Below are 17324 nucleotides of genomic sequence, written 5' to 3' on the forward strand. Positions count from 1 at the left end.
ATAATTCCCAGGGTTTTCTGATGCAGAGGAGGCCCTGGATTCCTCCCTGCCCGCTGGTGACAGATGTGTTCATCTGCCGGCGGCTCGTGCTGCCGGTGGCTCCTCTCCTCGGGCCGGGGTGATAAATGGGTTTATCCTGCATGAAATTGCTGGCAGCAGCTCGGACGATCCATCAGCTGCCCCTTGCTCACCGCTGTGGAGTCCCCCAGGTGAGCCTGGGAGCCAGAGCCTGTCCCCGAGGCTCAGAAAGCCTGGGATGGGGATGGGGATAAGGGCAGGAGGAGCTGGGGTCCCAGAGAGCAGGATCATCCTCATGGGGTTCACTCCATAAGGCTTGGGATGGGATTTCAGTGCTTAAAACCAGGCAGAAGGCATCTTCACATCTGTATTTTGAATTCCAGATGTTTAATCGGAGACTTAACTGGGTACCAACCTGGTTGTGTGACGGGTCTTGTCCCCTTGGAGAGCCTGATCTGAGTTGGGGGTCAGCTCAGGATGGCAAGGAGAGGGGAGACAGACTATGGGGTGGCAGAGAGGGACAGTGGGGCTGGGGATAATGCTGGGGTTGCTGCTCCCTGCCTTAAGCTTGTGCTTGGAAAAGCCAGATTCCAAAGAGGTGGAGGATTAATGCTTGTCCTTGCATTCCGGATGGAAACCTGTCTGCTCTGGAGCAGCTGCTTGCTGGTCCTCTTCCTGCTGAAACCTGGATGCTGGGACATTGAGAAGCCTCCCTTGGAGGATGCTGCAAGGCGATGGAGAAAGCGGTGGGGCTCCATGCATGGGGCAGCAGCTACGGATGCCAGTGCAGTGCGGATGCTGACCTGGATTTGGATGGGGATGGTTGCTCACAGGGATGGGGAGGGTTGACAGCAGGTTAGAACCTGCAGCCACAGCTAAGAGCAATGTGAAATAAGTGAGGTTCTGCTGAAGTGTGGATGCTCAGACCCCAATCCAGGCCTTGAGGAGGTTGTAAATGCCTCCACCAAGAGGATCCACTGATTCACTTCCATCAGTTCCTTTCACCCTATACCTGTATCCAGATGCTGCCTGAGAGGACTGGGAGCTGTTTCTACCCCACTTGCAGCAGCAGAAGAGAAGGAAGAGCAAGGATAGGACAAAAGGAAGATTCCAGCTCATGGACCAAGGGTTGCACAAGTTCCTGTCTGTGAGCAAAGACTCTCCTGCTCCCTATGGGTGAGGTTTAAGAGACCAGTTGAGCTGCTCTGACAGCTCACCAGGAGCATCCTAGTGCCTCATGCTGGTGAGGGGACCCCCAAGGTGCTGCATCCATACCAGCATCTCTGTTTGCCACCATAGTGTCGGGGCTCAGTCAATAGCTGTGGATGTGAAGAGCTGCAGTAGCTGCAGCATCGGCGTGGGCAGGATAATGGATGGGAAAAGCCAGTTCACTGAGAGGGAAAAACAGGGGAAAAAAAGGAAAAATCGATGTTCAAGATTGAGATGACATCATATCACCATTATTATATCATCAGCCCCATGCTGTGATTTATTGCTTGGGTAATCACTCTCCTTCCTCACCCAATGGCCTCAGCTCAGTGTCTCCTGCCTCACTCACACCAGGGCTCTCAAAAAAGCAGCTTTTGGGTTAAAAAGGAGAGTCTCATAGAATCATGGAATGGTTTGGGTTGGAAAGGACCAAAAGATCATCCAGTTCCAGCCCTCTGTCATGGGCAGGGACGCCTCACACTAGACCATGTCACTCAGGGCTCTGTGCAACCTGGCCTTGAACACTGCCAGGGATGGAGCATTCACAACTTCCCTGGGTAACCCATTCCAGCGCCTCAGCACCCTCACAGTAAAGAACTTCTTCCTTATCTCCAACCTGAACTTCCCCTGTTTCAGTTTGAACCCATCACCCCTTGTCCTATCACTGCAGTCCCTGATGAAGAGTCCCTCTGCAGCATCCTTGTAGCCCCCTTCACACACTGGAAGCTGCTCTGAGGTCTCCACACAGCTTCTCTTCTCCAGGCTCAACAGCCCCAGTGTTCTCAGCCTGTCTTCATGTCTTAGGCCGTTATGTGACATCTCTTCGACCTCCTTGTCCTCTGCAAGTGCCCCCAAAGGGATTTGATTTGGGGAACACAGTGCTGCTGGTGCTTCACTATTCCAGGGTACCGTTTGGGGATGAGCCTTCCCTTAACGGCTGCCTGAGGCTGCTGTCTTTCTTTCCATGGAGGAAAACAGAAAGAAAAACCCGATTCCCTTTGGACAGACAGATCAAAAACCTTCTTCCACATCTTCTGATGCATCATGTTGGACATCAGGTAGGACAGAGCCTTGGGTGGCATGGTCTAGTGTGAGGCATCCCTGCCCATGGCAGGGGGGTTGGAACTGGATGATCTTAAGGTCCTTTCCAACCCAAGCCATTCTATGATTCTATGTGTTCTACCTGTCCTGGTACCAGGGTAGAAATAGAGCTCATTGACTTTCCCATTCTCCTTTCCCTTTCTGTTGAGTTTTGATGGAGACAGCATCAGCGCATCCCAACACCTGCAGCCTTTCACTGTGGATATGGGAGGGGAAAAGCCATAGTGAAGATGCCACCTCCAGCTACAGCTGGCTCCTAAATACAGAAAGAAACACCTTGGCTTCAGTTTGATTCAAATGTAAGAACAAAAATAAAGCCAGGAGGAAGCAAACATGCCCCAAAACGGGTAACTGAGATGCTCAAGTCCCTGTAGAGACATTAGCTTAGAAGCATTACACATATATGGCAGTTTTTAATGGCTGTTCAAGCACTTTAATATTATCTGTGCTCTCCACAAGACAGGGCCTGGGCAGGGAGGCTGATTTGGGCTCAGCAAGGATTAAATGCTTTGGTTATATCACATAAGCAGCTGAGGAAATGCCACCTCCCATCCCTCAACCTGGTGATTAGAGAAGATAAGGGGGAGCAGCAGATCCAGACCAACCAGCTGGCCACATGTGCCTCAGTTTCCCCTCTCTGTAGAACTTGCTGCTCCAAGGAAGGAACAGAAGGAGAGATTTGGGGGCCTTGACTGAAGGATGAAGCCAACTACATACAGGAAAAGCCATATTTTCACATAGGGATGAACTGAATCCAAGCAGCACCCCCCCAGCCCCAAGCCTTTGGAAGCCACATAACGCTGCTTCTTGTTTTTCATGGAGGTCAGAAGCATCCTCCCATCCCAACCAGCCATGCCCACTGTGGGGACAGACTCTGGACCCCACAACCCTCCCAGTCCCACCGCATCCTATTCATTCTTGGGCTTTGCCAAGCAGTGATTCACAGGTTTCACTCACATCCCACTAGATCTCTGGTGCTGAGCCTGTTGCTGTCCTAACAGTAAACATGAAACTGTGGCAAACACGTTGGCATTGGCAGGATTGATCCCTTGTGGAGACCCTCGGCTGTCCTGGTTGCTGGTTCCATAGGAACAGCCCCCCCACCTCGCTGTTAACCCACAGTCATTATCCCATCCCCAAAGCTCAGCACTTTGAGGCTGCAGCTGTGCTGAGACCCCACAATCTCATTGCATTGGATTTCCTTGCATCCAGGTGTGCTGGGCTCAGTATCCAGATGTGCTGGGTTTGTTATCCAGCTGTGCCAGGCTGTCCATGCCTGTGCAAGACTCAGCACCAGGCCAAATGGATGTGGAGGGCTCAGTATCCAGCTGTGCTGAGCTCACTATCCAGCTGCATCAGCCTCCTCATGCCAGTGTAAGACTCAGCACCAGCCCATGCAGAGCTCAGCACCAAGCCTAGCAGCTTCCAGATGTGAAGAGCTCAGCACCCAGATGTTGTGGATTCGATATCCAGATGTACCAGGCTTCTCATCCCCGCCCGAGGCTCAGTACCAGCCCATGCAGAGCTCAGGACCAGACTGAGCAGCATCCAGATGTGAAGGGCTCAGTATCCAGATGTGCTAGATTCCCTATCTAGCTGTGCCAGGCTCCTCATGCCTGTGTGAGACTCAGCACCAGCCCACACAGGGCTCAGCACCAGACTGAGCAGCATCCAGATGTGAAGGGCTCAGTATCCAGATGTGCTAGATTCACTATCTAGCTGTGCCAGGCTCCTCATGCCTGTGCGAGACTCAGCACCAGCCCACACAGGGCTCAGTACCAGACTGAGCAGCAACCAGATGTGCAAGGCTCAGCATCCAGCTGTGCCAGATTCACTATCCAGCTGGGCCAGGCTCCTTGTGACCCAGCACCATCTCATACTCAGCTCAGAATCAGGCCTCATCGTATCCAGATGTGCAGACCTCAGCATCCAGCTATGTCAGAGCCATATCCAGCTGGATCACCTCATCCCTGTATCACTACCCTAGCACAGCTCAGCATCCAGCTGTGCAGCATCCAGCTGTGCAGAGCATCAGGGCACTGCACGGAGCTTGCAGGACCAGCATCCAGCTGTGCAGGGCTCAGCACCTGGGGAATCCTGGCCATGGTGGGAATGGGCTTGGACACACATTGGACATCTCCACTGCGGGAGGAGTCCAGGGAGAGGCAGAGACAATTCACAGCCAGGCGATGACAGCAGGGGCTTGCTCCAGGGAAAGGGCAGGGACTGTTTTGGCAGAATGGAGACGTTTCATCACAGAGTTATCATCAGGCTGAGAGCTTTCCTCGGGGAACGTGTTGTTAACAAGGCATTTCCAGTGAGCCTTTCCTCTTTCCAGTGAGGAAAGAGTTACCTGCAGTGCCCCATCCCTGGCAGTGTTCAAGGCCAGAGCCTTGGGTGACATGGTCTAAGGTGAGGTGTCCCTGCCCATGGCAGGGGGTTGGAACTGGATGATCTTAAGGTGCTTTCCATCCCAAACCATTCTCTGATTCTATGATATTAGTGCACGAGAGGTGCTACACATCAGTGTATTCATTAACATTGGTTGCAGCATCCGTGCGTCTCCTCTTGGTACCTTGCAGCATCATCAAGGGATACAGGGGAGGCAGAAGGGACCTTTGAGACCCCACCAACTTGCTGCCTGGATGCTGGCAGCCTGGACCATGCTCCCCAGGTATGAAGGGGGCTACAAGGATGCTGGAGAGGGACTCTTCATCAGGGACTGGAGTGATAGGACAAGGGGTGATGGGTTCAGAGTGAAACAGGGGAAGTTCAGGTTGGAGATAAGGAAGAAGTTCTTTACTGTGAGGGTGCTGAGGCGCTGGCACAGGGTGCCCAGAGAAGCTGTGGCTGCCCCATCCCTGGCAGTGCTCAAGGCCAGGTTGGACACAGGGGCTTAGAGCACCTTGCTCTAGTGGAAGGGGTCCCCGTGGCAGGGGCTGGAGCTGGATGAGCTTTAAGGTCCTTTCCCACCCAAACCATTCCCTGATTCCGTGACTCCCTGGATTCCCCCAGGGCTCGGCAGCACAAGGTTATGGACTCTGGGAGTTTGAATTAATGCGATTGACTCGGTGCGCATTGGGAAAGGGGAGGGCCGGGGACGGGAAATTGTCCCTTGGAGGGACAGAGCCTGACAACCTTGTCACCCCCAATTAGCGGGTAATTACCTCAGTGACGTACGTCTTTATTAATCCAATTAATAGAGCGGGTGGTGCGACCTCGGCAGATCTGCTGACTCAGGGTGATGCTCGCCAGGAGGGGAGGTGGGAAGGAGCCAGTTCCTCCTCTCCTCAACCCCTCTTCTTCATCACTGTTTGTGAGCCCGCACTGAGCACACGGGGGTGAGTCCCAGCCTGATCCCAACTGGTTCCTCACTCCAAGAGAGACATTGAGGTGCTGGAGCGGGGCCAGAGAAGGGCAGCGGAGCTGGTGCAGGGCCTGGAGCACAAGTGTGATGGGGAAGGGCTGAGGGACCTGGGGGGTTCAGTGTGGAGAAGAGAAGGCTCAGGGTGGACCTGATCGCTCCCTACAACTGCCTGAGAGGAGGATGGAGCCAGGAGGGGCTGGGCTCTGCTCCCAAGGAACAAGGGATGGGACAAGAGGAACTGGCCTCAAGCTGCACCAGGGCAGGTTTAGATGGAGCTGAGGAACAATTCCTTCCCCAGAGGGTGCTCAGGCATTGGAACAGGCTGCCCAGGGCAGGGCTGCAGTCACCGTCCCTGCAAGTGTTCACACACCCTCAGTGCCATGGGTTAGTGGTGGCCTTGGCAGTGCTGGGGAATGGTTGGACTGGATGAGCTTAAAGGGCTTTTCCAACCTGGCTCATTCCATGATTCCTCCTTTCCCTATCTGATACCTTCCTGCCTATTTGTTCCATCACCCATCCATCTTCCCACAGGCACATCTCAGGGAAGAAATGACCCTATCTCAAGGTGTCTAACCCCAAATAGTGGTGATCCAGGAGACGGGGATGTCTCCCAGCCTGGGGCATTGAGCTTATCCCTGGTAACTTCTTTAAAGTCTCAATGTACAAAGCTTACCTGGCTGGAGAAAAGCTCAGTGCTGGGTGACAGGATAGATGGAGAAAGATGGATGGGCAGATGGATCAATGGAAGGATAGAGGTGGCTAGATATATGGATAGATAGACTGATAGGTGGAGAGATGGATAGGTGGATGGGTAGATAGGTGGACTGGTGGATAGATGAATGGATAGATGGATGGATAGATAGATGGATAAACAGGTTGATAGGTGGCTAGATAGAATTATAGAAGTAAAGGAATTGATGGATGGATGAACGGGTGAACGGATACTGATGGGGCAAAAGGAAATAGATTGATGACACCAACATGCATGTGCATGTTTATGTATGGGACCAGGTGCCTATGGGACCTATAGCAATAGACTGACAGATCACTGAGGGGCCACATACAGGTCAGATAGATGGGGAAACAACCTAGGCCATACCTCCAATGAGGCCACCATGGAGCATGGGCAACCAGCGCATCCCAGTATGGACAGGGATGCTGTGGGCACTTGCCGATGGGCTTTGTGGACCCTATAAAAGGAACACCCTTGCAAAGCCAGATGCATCGCTTCTCATACAAGGGACAATCCCAGGGGTGTCCCCATGGAGGGAACACTGAAGGTCCCACTGGTCGAGGTGGGATTTGCTGCTGGGCACTGCAAGGCAGGAATGGGGGAAGGCGAAGCGAGCTCTTCTTCCCTTTCATAGCTCTCCTGTGGAGCGACCTCTCCTCTGCCTTTCCCCACAGATGGAGCCTCAATTAAATTCGGAAATACATTTTTTAATAGGACTTTCACCTCAGCTCCCTCCCGGGCTATTAAAGCCATTATGGCAGAGTTAAGTAAAGAACTAGCGGCCAGGCAATAAGCTTGAGAGCCTCTGTTGCTGTCATCAGATGTTTATGGCCCAGGCAATGTTTGCTTTATTAAAGATTCAGGAGCCATTTCCGAACGGCTCAGTTCTGGCCTTCCCATTAAAGACTGGACCCTGCTGAAGGAGGCTCCTCGTGACTGCAGGGGGAAAAGGGGAGGGATGCTCCAAAGACAGGGAAAAGATGGGATGGGTTTGTTGGGAGAGCCCTGGGACATGGTGAGAGGGAAGGAGGGAAGAGGCAGGGCAAGGGGATGCGCTCCACAGCACTGCTTTGCTTTGCATTATTGGCCATGGGTGATGCTGGGGCCTCTCCAGGGTTTATTTGCCCTTGGTTCCTAGAAGCAGGACCCACAGATCCCATAGGGATGCTGCTGGTTCAGCTCCACGCAGGGGCAAATCCAACCGTTCAGAGTGAGGTGAGACATGCTCCAAGCCATGAGGGATCCCCATGGAGTATCAGCACCTTGGAAGCCCCCTTTGCAAACAGCATGACCCCCATTGCATGACCCTCTTGCCCTGAGGCATGTCTACCTTGCTCCATAGCACGACCTCACTCCATAGTTCAACCCCCTTGACCCATAGCATGGCCCTCTTGCTCCATGGCATAACCCCATTGTGATGTAGCATGATGTCCTTGGCGAAGAGCATGGCCCTGTCGCTCCATACCCTGACACACTCGCCTCTCAGCATGATTCTCTTGCTCCACACCATGTCCCTCCTCCACAGCATGATGTAATCCATCACACATCACCTCCACGCCCTGTACCATGTCCACCTTGCTCCATAACATGACCTTCCTTCATCCCACCATGATCTCCTTGCCCCACAGTGTGGCCCTCTTGCCCTCATTGCTTGGTATAGACCGAGACTGTTCTCCCAGTGCATCTGTGGTGGTTTAACCCTATCCCAGCCAAGAGCAGGACAGCATCCCAGTTCATCCCAGTGCATCCTGAAAGTCCCACATCTCTGGTCTGCCTGTCTCCTGTGCCAGTAGAGGACAAGCTCTGGGGACAAACCCAGTAGAGGATCAGCATCTTCCTCATCCTTATGGACTGCAGAGCACAGACCCTCCACAAACACTCATATCCCACACACAACAGGGCACAAAAGACCAAAGGAGGTCCCTTCTCCCTCCCTGACCGTTGTCAGGACCACCTAGGCCAGGTCTGACTTGCTCCAATGCAAGGTGGTTGAGCACTCCCCAGGGACCACAAAGCAATGGGGGGTATCCCCATCCAATGCTTATGTCCCTGGTAGGAAGCAAATGAGGGTGGTAGGGTATAGGGACAGGCAAGAGCCTGGTAGAACACTGCTCATGGTGGCTAGGCCTCCATCCTCTCCTTTGCTCGCTGCACAGATGCAAGAGGACTCGCTGCTGGGCAGCATGAAGGCAGTTTCCAGAGCAGGAGCTGACTTGGTGTGAGGGATGCAGATTGGTTTGTATAGAGTCATGTGCATGGAGCTACATGCATGGGGGCATGTGACGATACAGGACTCCAGCACCATTCCACCTGGTATCCGGGTGGATAAGGGTGTCTGGGCTGTGGGGTGCAGAGTTCCAGAGGAGGCTACGGAGCTGCTGCGAGGGCTGGAGCAGCTCTGCTCTGGAGCTGGGTCAGCCTGGAGAAGAGAAGGCTCCTTAAGGGGAGACCTTAGAGCAGCTCCAGTGCCCAAAGGGGCTGCAGGAAACCTGGAGAGGGGCTTTGGACAAGGGCCTGTAGGGACAGGCCAAGGGGAATGGCTTTAACCTGCCAGAGGGGAGACTGAGATGAGCTCTTAGGCAGAAGCTCTTCCCTGTGAGGGTGCTGAGGCGCTGGCACAGGGTGCCCAGAGAAGCTGTGGCTGCCCCATCCCTGGCAGTGTTCAAGGCCAGGTTGGACACAGGGGGTCGGAGCACCCTGCTCTAGTGGAAGGTGTCCCTGCCCATGGCAGGGGTTGGAACTGGATGAGCTTTAACATCCCTTCAACACAAACCATTCCATGGGTCTGTTATTCTGTGCTTCTCTGGTTGAGCATGTTCCGACTCTGCCCTCTAGTGCCACGCTGCAGCTCACATCTCCACCAGCTCCTCCTCATCTCTCCCCTGTAGCCCCAGTGAAGCCCAGCCTTGACCCACCACGATCCGCTGCCCTGGTGGCCACCCATCCCTCCGGCACAGCCCCTCTCTTGTGGCCTTACGGCTGATGAGCCTCCCAGTGCTGTTTGCTGCTCTGCAAGGCCACGCAGGGGGGCTTTGGCTTCTCCAAGCTGCTGGGAAGTCTCAGACTGCACCTTGGCAAAGCTTTTAGGACCAGCCCAGGGGAGAAGTCCCCTATTGCAGCCCCAGTGTAGTCAACGGACAGCTTGAAGGAGCAGAATGGGTGCTCTCAGGAGAACTTCACCCCTCCTTTTAGAGGCTGGATGGAGCTTGCCATGAGCTCAGGGAGCTCTATCCCGGAGGACGCTGCTCTGCCGTGCACGGCTTCTTGCTCTCTTCCCCCATAAGGATTTTGCAGGATGTATCCAAGGGCTGGAGCAGCTCTGCTCTGGAGCCAGGCTGAGAGAGCTGGGCTGGGTCAGCTTGGAGAAGAGAAGGCTCCTGAAGGGGAGACCTGAGAGCAGCTCCAGTGCCTAAAGGGGCTTCAGGAAACCTGGAGAGGGGCTTTGGACAAGGGATGTAGGGACAGGCCAAGGGGAATGGCTTTAACCTGCCAGAGGGGAGACTGAGATGAGCTCTTAGGCAGAAGCTCTTCCCTGTGAGGGTGCTGAGGCGCTGGCACAGGGTGCCCAGAGAAGCTGTGGCTGCCCCATCCCTGGCAGTGTTCAAGGCCAGGTTGGGCACAGGGGCTTGGAGCAAGCTGCTCTAGTGGAAAGGGTTTGGAACTGATGAGCTTTATGGTCCTTTCCAACCCAAACCACTGCATGAATCCGTGATACATGGCTTAAAAAAACCACTTTTTCTGCCATGTTTTACAATGCACTGGTCTCCAAAGCATCCCAGGGACACCTCTATTCACCCTTGGGTGGAAGTCAAGGGATGCCACTGCTCTGGGCAGATGTGGGGTCCCTGTACTGCGGGAATTGCATTGGACAAGGTACTGCTGCCCTCCAGTGGGCTCAGGCTGGAAAGGATGCGGCAGTGGTACCCCACTCTGCACTGAGCACATGGGTGCTTCAGAGGGCCAAGGTGGGAGATGGGGCTGAGGATAACACCCTCCATGGGATGGAGTGAGCACTGGGAAGGGACCAAGCGGTCACAGCATCACTCCTCCTTCTGGTTACTGGACCAAACCTGCTCTGCCTCATTCTTCTGCGATGATCTGTGATGTGCTCCTGGCCCAGGCCTGTTTGAAAGCAGCACCTGCAGCTGCTGAAGGGCCTGATCCCACTAACATCCCACTCAGTAGCTGCTTCCCTACTGTTGTCCCCAGGGCCAGGTAGGAGCATTAATTCACAGCCAGTGACAGCTCCACAAGAGCCATTATGGGTTACGGGGCCAACGAGCCATGAAGCAAGAAGCAGGCACAAGGCCATCGTGACACTACCACAGGTACCTTCTCCTCCACTATTAAGAGAGATGTTGTGCACTTAATGGAGGGGAAAATCAAACCACCTTCCCACCACGCTGATGTATGGGCTGGGAGATTCCTAGCATTGAGTGTGAAGCTCTGAGAGGAGGAAAATTCAACCTCAAAGGCAGGAAACTCGGCTCAAACCTTGTGGATTTGCTGGGGTCTTCGTGATGGGGTTTTCAGGATGGTGGGAACCAATGTTCTCTGTGTCAAGGACCCTAGAAATCAACAAGGGATAACAAAGACAACCCAAACCCCTCTTTGCATCTCCTGTCTGGTCATAGGATGCCCCTAAAAGCTTCTTTAACTGGTCATAGGATGCTCCTAAAAGCTGTTTTAATTGGTCCCAGACCAGGGGAAGCTCCAGTCAGATATAAGGAAAAAGCTCTTCATTGTAAGGATGCTGAGGCACTGGCACAGGCTGCCCAAAGAACTGGTAAATGCTCCATCCCTGGCAGTGTTCAGGGCCAGGCTTGACGGGACTTGGAGCAACCTGGCCTAGTAGAATGTGTCCCTGCCCATGGCAGGGGGGTGGAACTGGATGATCTTAAGGTCCGCTCCAACCCAAACCATTCTATGATGCTATGCTCAGACTGAGGAGCATTACACATTGCCTCAGCTCCTGAGCCTACCTGGAGCTCCCCTCTGCATGGACAGAGGTTGGAGAAACCTCAAATTCATAGAATCATAGAATCATGGAATGGTTTGGGTTGGAAAGGACCAAAAGATCATCCAGTTCCAACCCCCCTGCCATGGGCAGGGATACCTCACACTAGACCATGTCACCCAAGGCTCTGTCCAACCTGGTCTTGAACACTGCCAGGGATGGAGCATTCACAACCTCCCTGGGCAACCCATTCCAGTGCTTCACCACCCTTACAGTAAAGTTCTTCCTTATATCCAATCTGAACTTCCCCTGTTTAAGTTTTAACCCATTACCCCTTGTCCTATCACTACAGCCCCCTGGTTAAATAAAGCTATTTCTGCAGTGGTTCTTGTTGACCCCCAGCACCAGGATCCTACAGGACCCTTTCACCTCCTGATCAAGATGGAAAAGAAGACAAAGCATGGAATGATCCAGCTCCGTGCCCTCTCAGCATAGAGGGAGGGAGACACCAGGCTCTTGTTGATGGAACACAGATCTCATCTGAAATACGTCACCAGAGGAGGAGGTGATCCCGGCGCTGGAGTCACGGGTTTCCCACAGCCACTGAGCGTAGGTGGGAAAAGGATGTTCTGCAGCAGAACGACTCCCTGTGGGTGGCTTTGAGGTTGGAGCTGGGTACAGGAGGGCTGGTGGAAGGGAAAACACCTTCAGTTACAAGATGATGTGATAAAAGAGGCAGATAATGCTTTAACTCTGGTTTGGTAGACAGGAGAAAGAGGCTCCCAACATCCTTTTGTGTATTAACCCAATGTTGAAAGCACTCACCCTGGTTCAGTCCCATCTAAGGGGGGTTAAATGCACCTCTGTGCCTCCAAAGAGGAATTACTCTGTCCTTTTATCTCCCATGGGGTGCATGCTCGCTGAGCCAAGGACTTGTGTGCTGCCAGGACCCATGGTACAGCCCTATGGGCTTGGTCATCCTCCCTGGATGGTGGAGAGTTGGGCTCCATTGAAACACTTGACTCCAAAGGGAAAAGGTGGGGGGGGGGTCTCCCATGTCAAGGCATTGCTCTTTGTCAGCTACCCATGAGCTCCTCCAGCACCAGTGATGCCTTTGTTTCCATTGATGCCTTTGTTCCCATTGATGTGCTCTTCCAAAAACAAGAGGTTTGGAAACCCTTTTTGGCAACCCAAAACCAAAAGAAACCCCAAATCCCACCAAGTTTGCTTCACACAACCCTGCTGTGAGAAGCAAACATGACTTTCTTGAACAGTTTCCTTCCTTTTATCCAGGAGAAAAGCCCCCAGTGGACCCAGCCTTCTCACCTTCCACATTACTTCCATGGAATAACTCACGGGACAAAGCCCCAGCTCCCATTTCACCATGCTGGAGATGAAGACGATGTCTCACCAAGGGTTAATCTGGGTGTTTAGGACTTTGGTTTGCTTTGGGTCAGGCTGTATGAGATCCAAATGATCTCACCAAACCTCAACAGCTTCAGATTTAAGTGATCCAAATGAAAATGGGTGAAAAAATGACCCATTTGGAAGCCCAACCTCGATCCCCACCTGCGTAGTAATTCACAACAGAGATGCACACTACAAAGTGTTTTGGAATCAGTGCTTTTTAATCCATAAAAGGTGAGAGTCCATGTACAAAATCAACCAAAACAAAACCACTGGTGTTAGGGAAATCATCCAACTCACACAACACGCGACCCCTCCGCTGATGCCAATGGAGGAGTTGGGTGATGCGGGTGGAAACGCGACGTGCAGGCTTCTAAATAAATACATCCCCAGCTCCAAGATGTCCCTGTTGGCAACACATTTAGAATGAGAGGGAAGATGCTGCTGGGATGCTTTAGCAGGAAGGTGGCCTTTCCTGTGAACCCACCGCCTTCCTTGGCACTCAAGCAGCTGGGAAGATGACGCAGGAAATCTGCCTGCACCAGATGGTGGCAGCCGGATCTCTAATCCGGTTTGATGATGTCTCAGTCTATAGAGAGGCTTCTTGGTTGTTAATACAGAGCTAGAAGCCCTGTGGAAGAAGTTCTTTACTGGGAGGGCGGTGAGGCACTGGAACAGGTTGCCCAAAGAAGTGGTGAACGCTCCAAGGCGAGGCTGGACAGAGCCTGGAGCAACCTGCTCTAGTGTAAGGCATCCCTGCCCACGGCAGGGAGGCTGGATCTAGATGATCTTAAGGTCCTTTCCAACCCAAACCATTCCATGATTCCGTTATTCAGTTCTCCCTAACTAAAACCAGGGCTGAAAGCTCAGCACTCGGGCATTGTGCCACCAAGAAGTCATGATACAACCCCATGGGGATGCACTCGTGATGATATCCCTTGCACGTTCACTCCTTTAAACTAAATGTGTCACCACTTAAAAAGTACAAAAATACAATTGCATCTCTGAAGGGTATTTTATACCTACCAAGATCATCCAAGCACTGAAGAGCAGACAGCTCTTTAGCCTTCAGAAAAATAATGCACGAGGCAGAAATGGGATGGAGAAAATGGTGCCAATATATCTAAGAGCGTATTCAGAGTCTCCCAGCGTTTCCAGTACAATTACCAAGATGCATGTATCCATCAGCCCAGCTCCGGTATGAATGCTGACAGCACAGTGTTAGGGTATTAGCAACGTGTGCAAGATCCAATACTAGCACAAATTTAGTAGTTTAATAATCTGGAGGAGCTATCTTCCTGGAATTTTAATCTCATACCAAGCAAAAAAAAAAAAACCCAGCAAGACTCTTAGCTATTAATCTACTCACATATTTAGGGCAATCCACGTCTACTGATTAAAAGAAGCGAGACAAATGCACCTTAAGTCTTTCCCTTTTCTTCCAAAGAAGCAGCTGAGCTGCATTTGCTGCACCAACCTGGGTGGTTATTAATAAAACACAAACAAAAAAAGCACTAAAAATATGGTCAAAACCATTCTAATTTCAACCCATGCCACTGGGACGTCCCCTAACTGGTATCATGGCAGAGATGCGCAGCCCGCTGCTGCCTGTGCTGGACCCCACAATGGGATCACAAGTCCCACACTATCCTCTCTCCTGAAAAAGGGGAGTTGAAGGTGGAACTGGATTCAGCTCTGCCAGCAGCTCCTGGTGAGCAGTGATGCCACCTTCTACCTTGCAGAGAAAGCCTAGGAGATGCTAAAGAAGGTTACAGCTTTTGCTTTAATGGCTGGGGCTTGGTTTGGCTGCTCCTCGCACCAAGCAGAAGACACAAACCAGTCCCTGCTTTATATTGAAGCACAGCTCCCCCCCAGGTCCCCCCTAAGAGCAAAATGAAAGTTAAAAATCCAGGATAAATCAGTGTTTCCCCGTATTGTTTAGGCTGAGGATGGTTTAACACAGGAGAAGGGAGATGGAGGAGCTGGTGCTGTGCATCACTCGCCTCTTTGGAGAGGATCCGACCAGCGGCACATCCCTGGGACAGGGGGGTTCCTTGCAGCACTGACACCAGCACAGCCTGGAGGCCACCCAGTGCTTGCAAGGGTTCATGGGCAGCTAGCCCTGGAGTGGTAGGACACAAACTAACCCTGTAGCTGCTTCAGTACATGACCTCGTTGTCTCCCACCGTGGTGAAGGGGATGCCGTAGGTGCTCTTCTTGCTCCGCTTGCTCTTCTTGCTCCACACCAGCAGCGTGCTGGCGCTCTTGCTGTTCATCAGGCTCTTCCGGCTGTTCTCCTTGTTGCTCTTCAGCACCCCACTGCCCGAGGACATTGCTGCTGCCTTCTTGTCTGCCTGTTTGGGAAGCAGAGAGGGATATGAAGACAGCACAGCACATGAGCTGCAGACAAGATGCCAGCAGGAGCATGGGGAACCTCTTGTGTTTCCCACCTAAGGCTTGGGATGTGACTTACAGCTTTCGGTCCCTCCGAGCCCTGCAGGGTTATCACACCGATCTCCACTCCCTCCTCCCCAGTGCTCTTTAGCAGCTGCACCACCTCAGCATGCTTGGACCACTTGCAATCCTTGCCATTCACTGAGATGATGTAGTCTCCTTCCTTCAACCCAGCTTCCTGTAGGGAAAGAGAGAAGATGCACATGTTTGAGCTCATGGATGTCACTGCATGTGGTCTGCTTGACATCCACCCCATTCCATGGGTGCCAGTCCTACAGAGATACGGACCACAAGGAGGGCTGGGGTCCATCCTCCACCTACAGCATAAAACACACAATGCCTTCATCATCCTAAAGCTTTTACATCTGCTCTGCAGCGTGTGGGATGCTCTAGAGACTAAGCACCTCTTTTGCTGCTGCTGGAGACGACCACAATCAACATCCAGCCTTGCAAAAAAAAGCATCCAGCTCTGACTCTCATAAAGGTTAAATGCTGCAGGTCGACAGAAAAAATTACATATATATAAAAAAATATTGCCTGCAAGCCTTGATCCTTCAGAAAACAGCAGGTTCAGCAAGGTTCTGCACACCCTTCATCTATCAATGCATCAACAAGGCTCTTGACGTGGCAGCTCAGGGCTGTGGGGACAGCATCAGAGCAAGAAGCAACTTAGCCAGCACATGTCAGGCCAGCTGCAGTGGAGGTTTAGAAGCTTATCCATGCAGGACAACCACATTTTGATGTCTATCTGGAGTCCAATCCCACCCCAGCTAAGTGCAATAAAGCCCATGAGACAAGATATGGACCACATATGGTCTTTGAGAAGATTTAGTCTCCCGAAAAAGGGAAATCCTGCTGCCAAGAGCATGTTGTTACAGAGATGCCGGGCTCTGGATGGCAGACTTGATGCTGAACAGTGCTGAGGGAAGAGGGAGACCTTTTGCACATCCCACCAGCCTGCTCCTGAAAGCTTCTGCTGGAACACAAAGCGTCCCCTGATACATCAGAAAGCCCAGAAATAAGTTTTCACTGCTCTAACTCATGTTTCAGACTTGCCATCTTGTTCCATCCACTGTCACGTCCCAAAATGGGGGAGAAGGGAGCTGGGTGCTTGCCAAAGAGAAGCTGCCAGCAGTTACAAACTGAGCTAATCTCTGTGTTTTTTTTCCTTAGCTGTCTCCTAAGGAATTAAAAACAACTCAATTATTTCCTGACACCCACCTGCAAGCCCCAGGCTGAGATCTGACAGGGATGAGTCTCCACCTCAGCACACCAATGCAGTTATCAACTGAGTGTTAAGACCTAAAACCACCCCAATACCCCTCAAGGTATCCTTTGACATCTCAATCCCAGCATCCCCATGGGGACAAGAAGATCCTGGGGTACTCACAGAAGCACAGCCCCCTGGGATAACCCCAGCAATGAGGACAGGGGAGTCTCCTCGGAGTGTGAATCCAAACCCATTCTCTCCTCTCATCAGATGGACTCTCCGCACTGGGTACCACTTGTTTTTGGCTGAGAAAACTGAAAGGGGCCCCTGGGATGAGGTGGAAAGATGGAAAGAACATTTTGGTGCAAGAACAACACCCTGGGGACGTGCAACCTTGCAAAACACCCACTGATGGGGAGGAGGCAGAGCAAGAAAGCGCATCTTTTGCTTTTCTTAAAGGATGTGATTTGGACCCTGGCCGGAGTTTTACACTTCCTGCACACCCAAAAGGTAGATTTATGCACTATAAAGCTAGAGGTGCTTAAAAGCCCATGCCAGATGTTGGTTTTACGAGCAGCAGTAGCTTTGTGCAGGTTGGGAAGGAGCTTAAGAGGTTTCTGCCCAGAGATAAGGTCTGGACATCTCTCCCAGCACTGCCCCACTCCTGCAAGGCATAGCAGTGAGCTGGTATCTATCTAGACACTATAATCCTGGAGCAAAGAAAACATAAAGCTCTGATGGGAAGAGCTTAATTCCCTGGCTTATTAACTCCCCTATTTAGGAACAAACAACAGTACCCAAGGAGGCATGATGGGTGGTGAGGATTGTCCCTGCTGCCTGGCTCTGGGGGATGCAGCCTAACTAGGGT

The 17324-nt window shown here is 52.3% G+C and overlaps 1 protein-coding gene across 3 annotated transcripts in view; it reads right to left on the reverse strand.

Annotated features, from left to right (window-relative positions):
• Positions 1-12992: 12992 nt before the first annotated feature.
• Positions 12993-17324, reverse strand: part of RHPN1 (rhophilin Rho GTPase binding protein 1) — a 33496-nt gene continuing 29164 nt past the window's right edge. For all 3 annotated transcript variants that reach the window (XM_061447616.1, XM_061447617.1, XM_061447615.1), the window contains 3 exons: positions 16637-16783; positions 15266-15424; positions 12993-15146 (listed from right to left, as the gene is read on the reverse strand). In XM_061447616.1, coding sequence (XP_061303600.1) covers positions 14952-15146; positions 15266-15424; positions 16637-16783 — 501 coding nt within the window. In that variant the 3' untranslated portion in view covers positions 12993-14951. The remainder of the gene's footprint in view (positions 15147-15265; positions 15425-16636; positions 16784-17324) is intronic.

The sequence above is a fragment of the Pezoporus flaviventris genome, unplaced genomic scaffold (assembly GCF_033815535.1).
Source record: "Pezoporus flaviventris isolate CSIRO_AGI_PZ_B2104156 unplaced genomic scaffold, CSIRO_AGI_Pfla_v1 ptg000007l, whole genome shotgun sequence".
Classification (NCBI taxonomy): domain Eukaryota; kingdom Metazoa; phylum Chordata; class Aves; order Psittaciformes; family Psittacidae; genus Pezoporus; species Pezoporus flaviventris.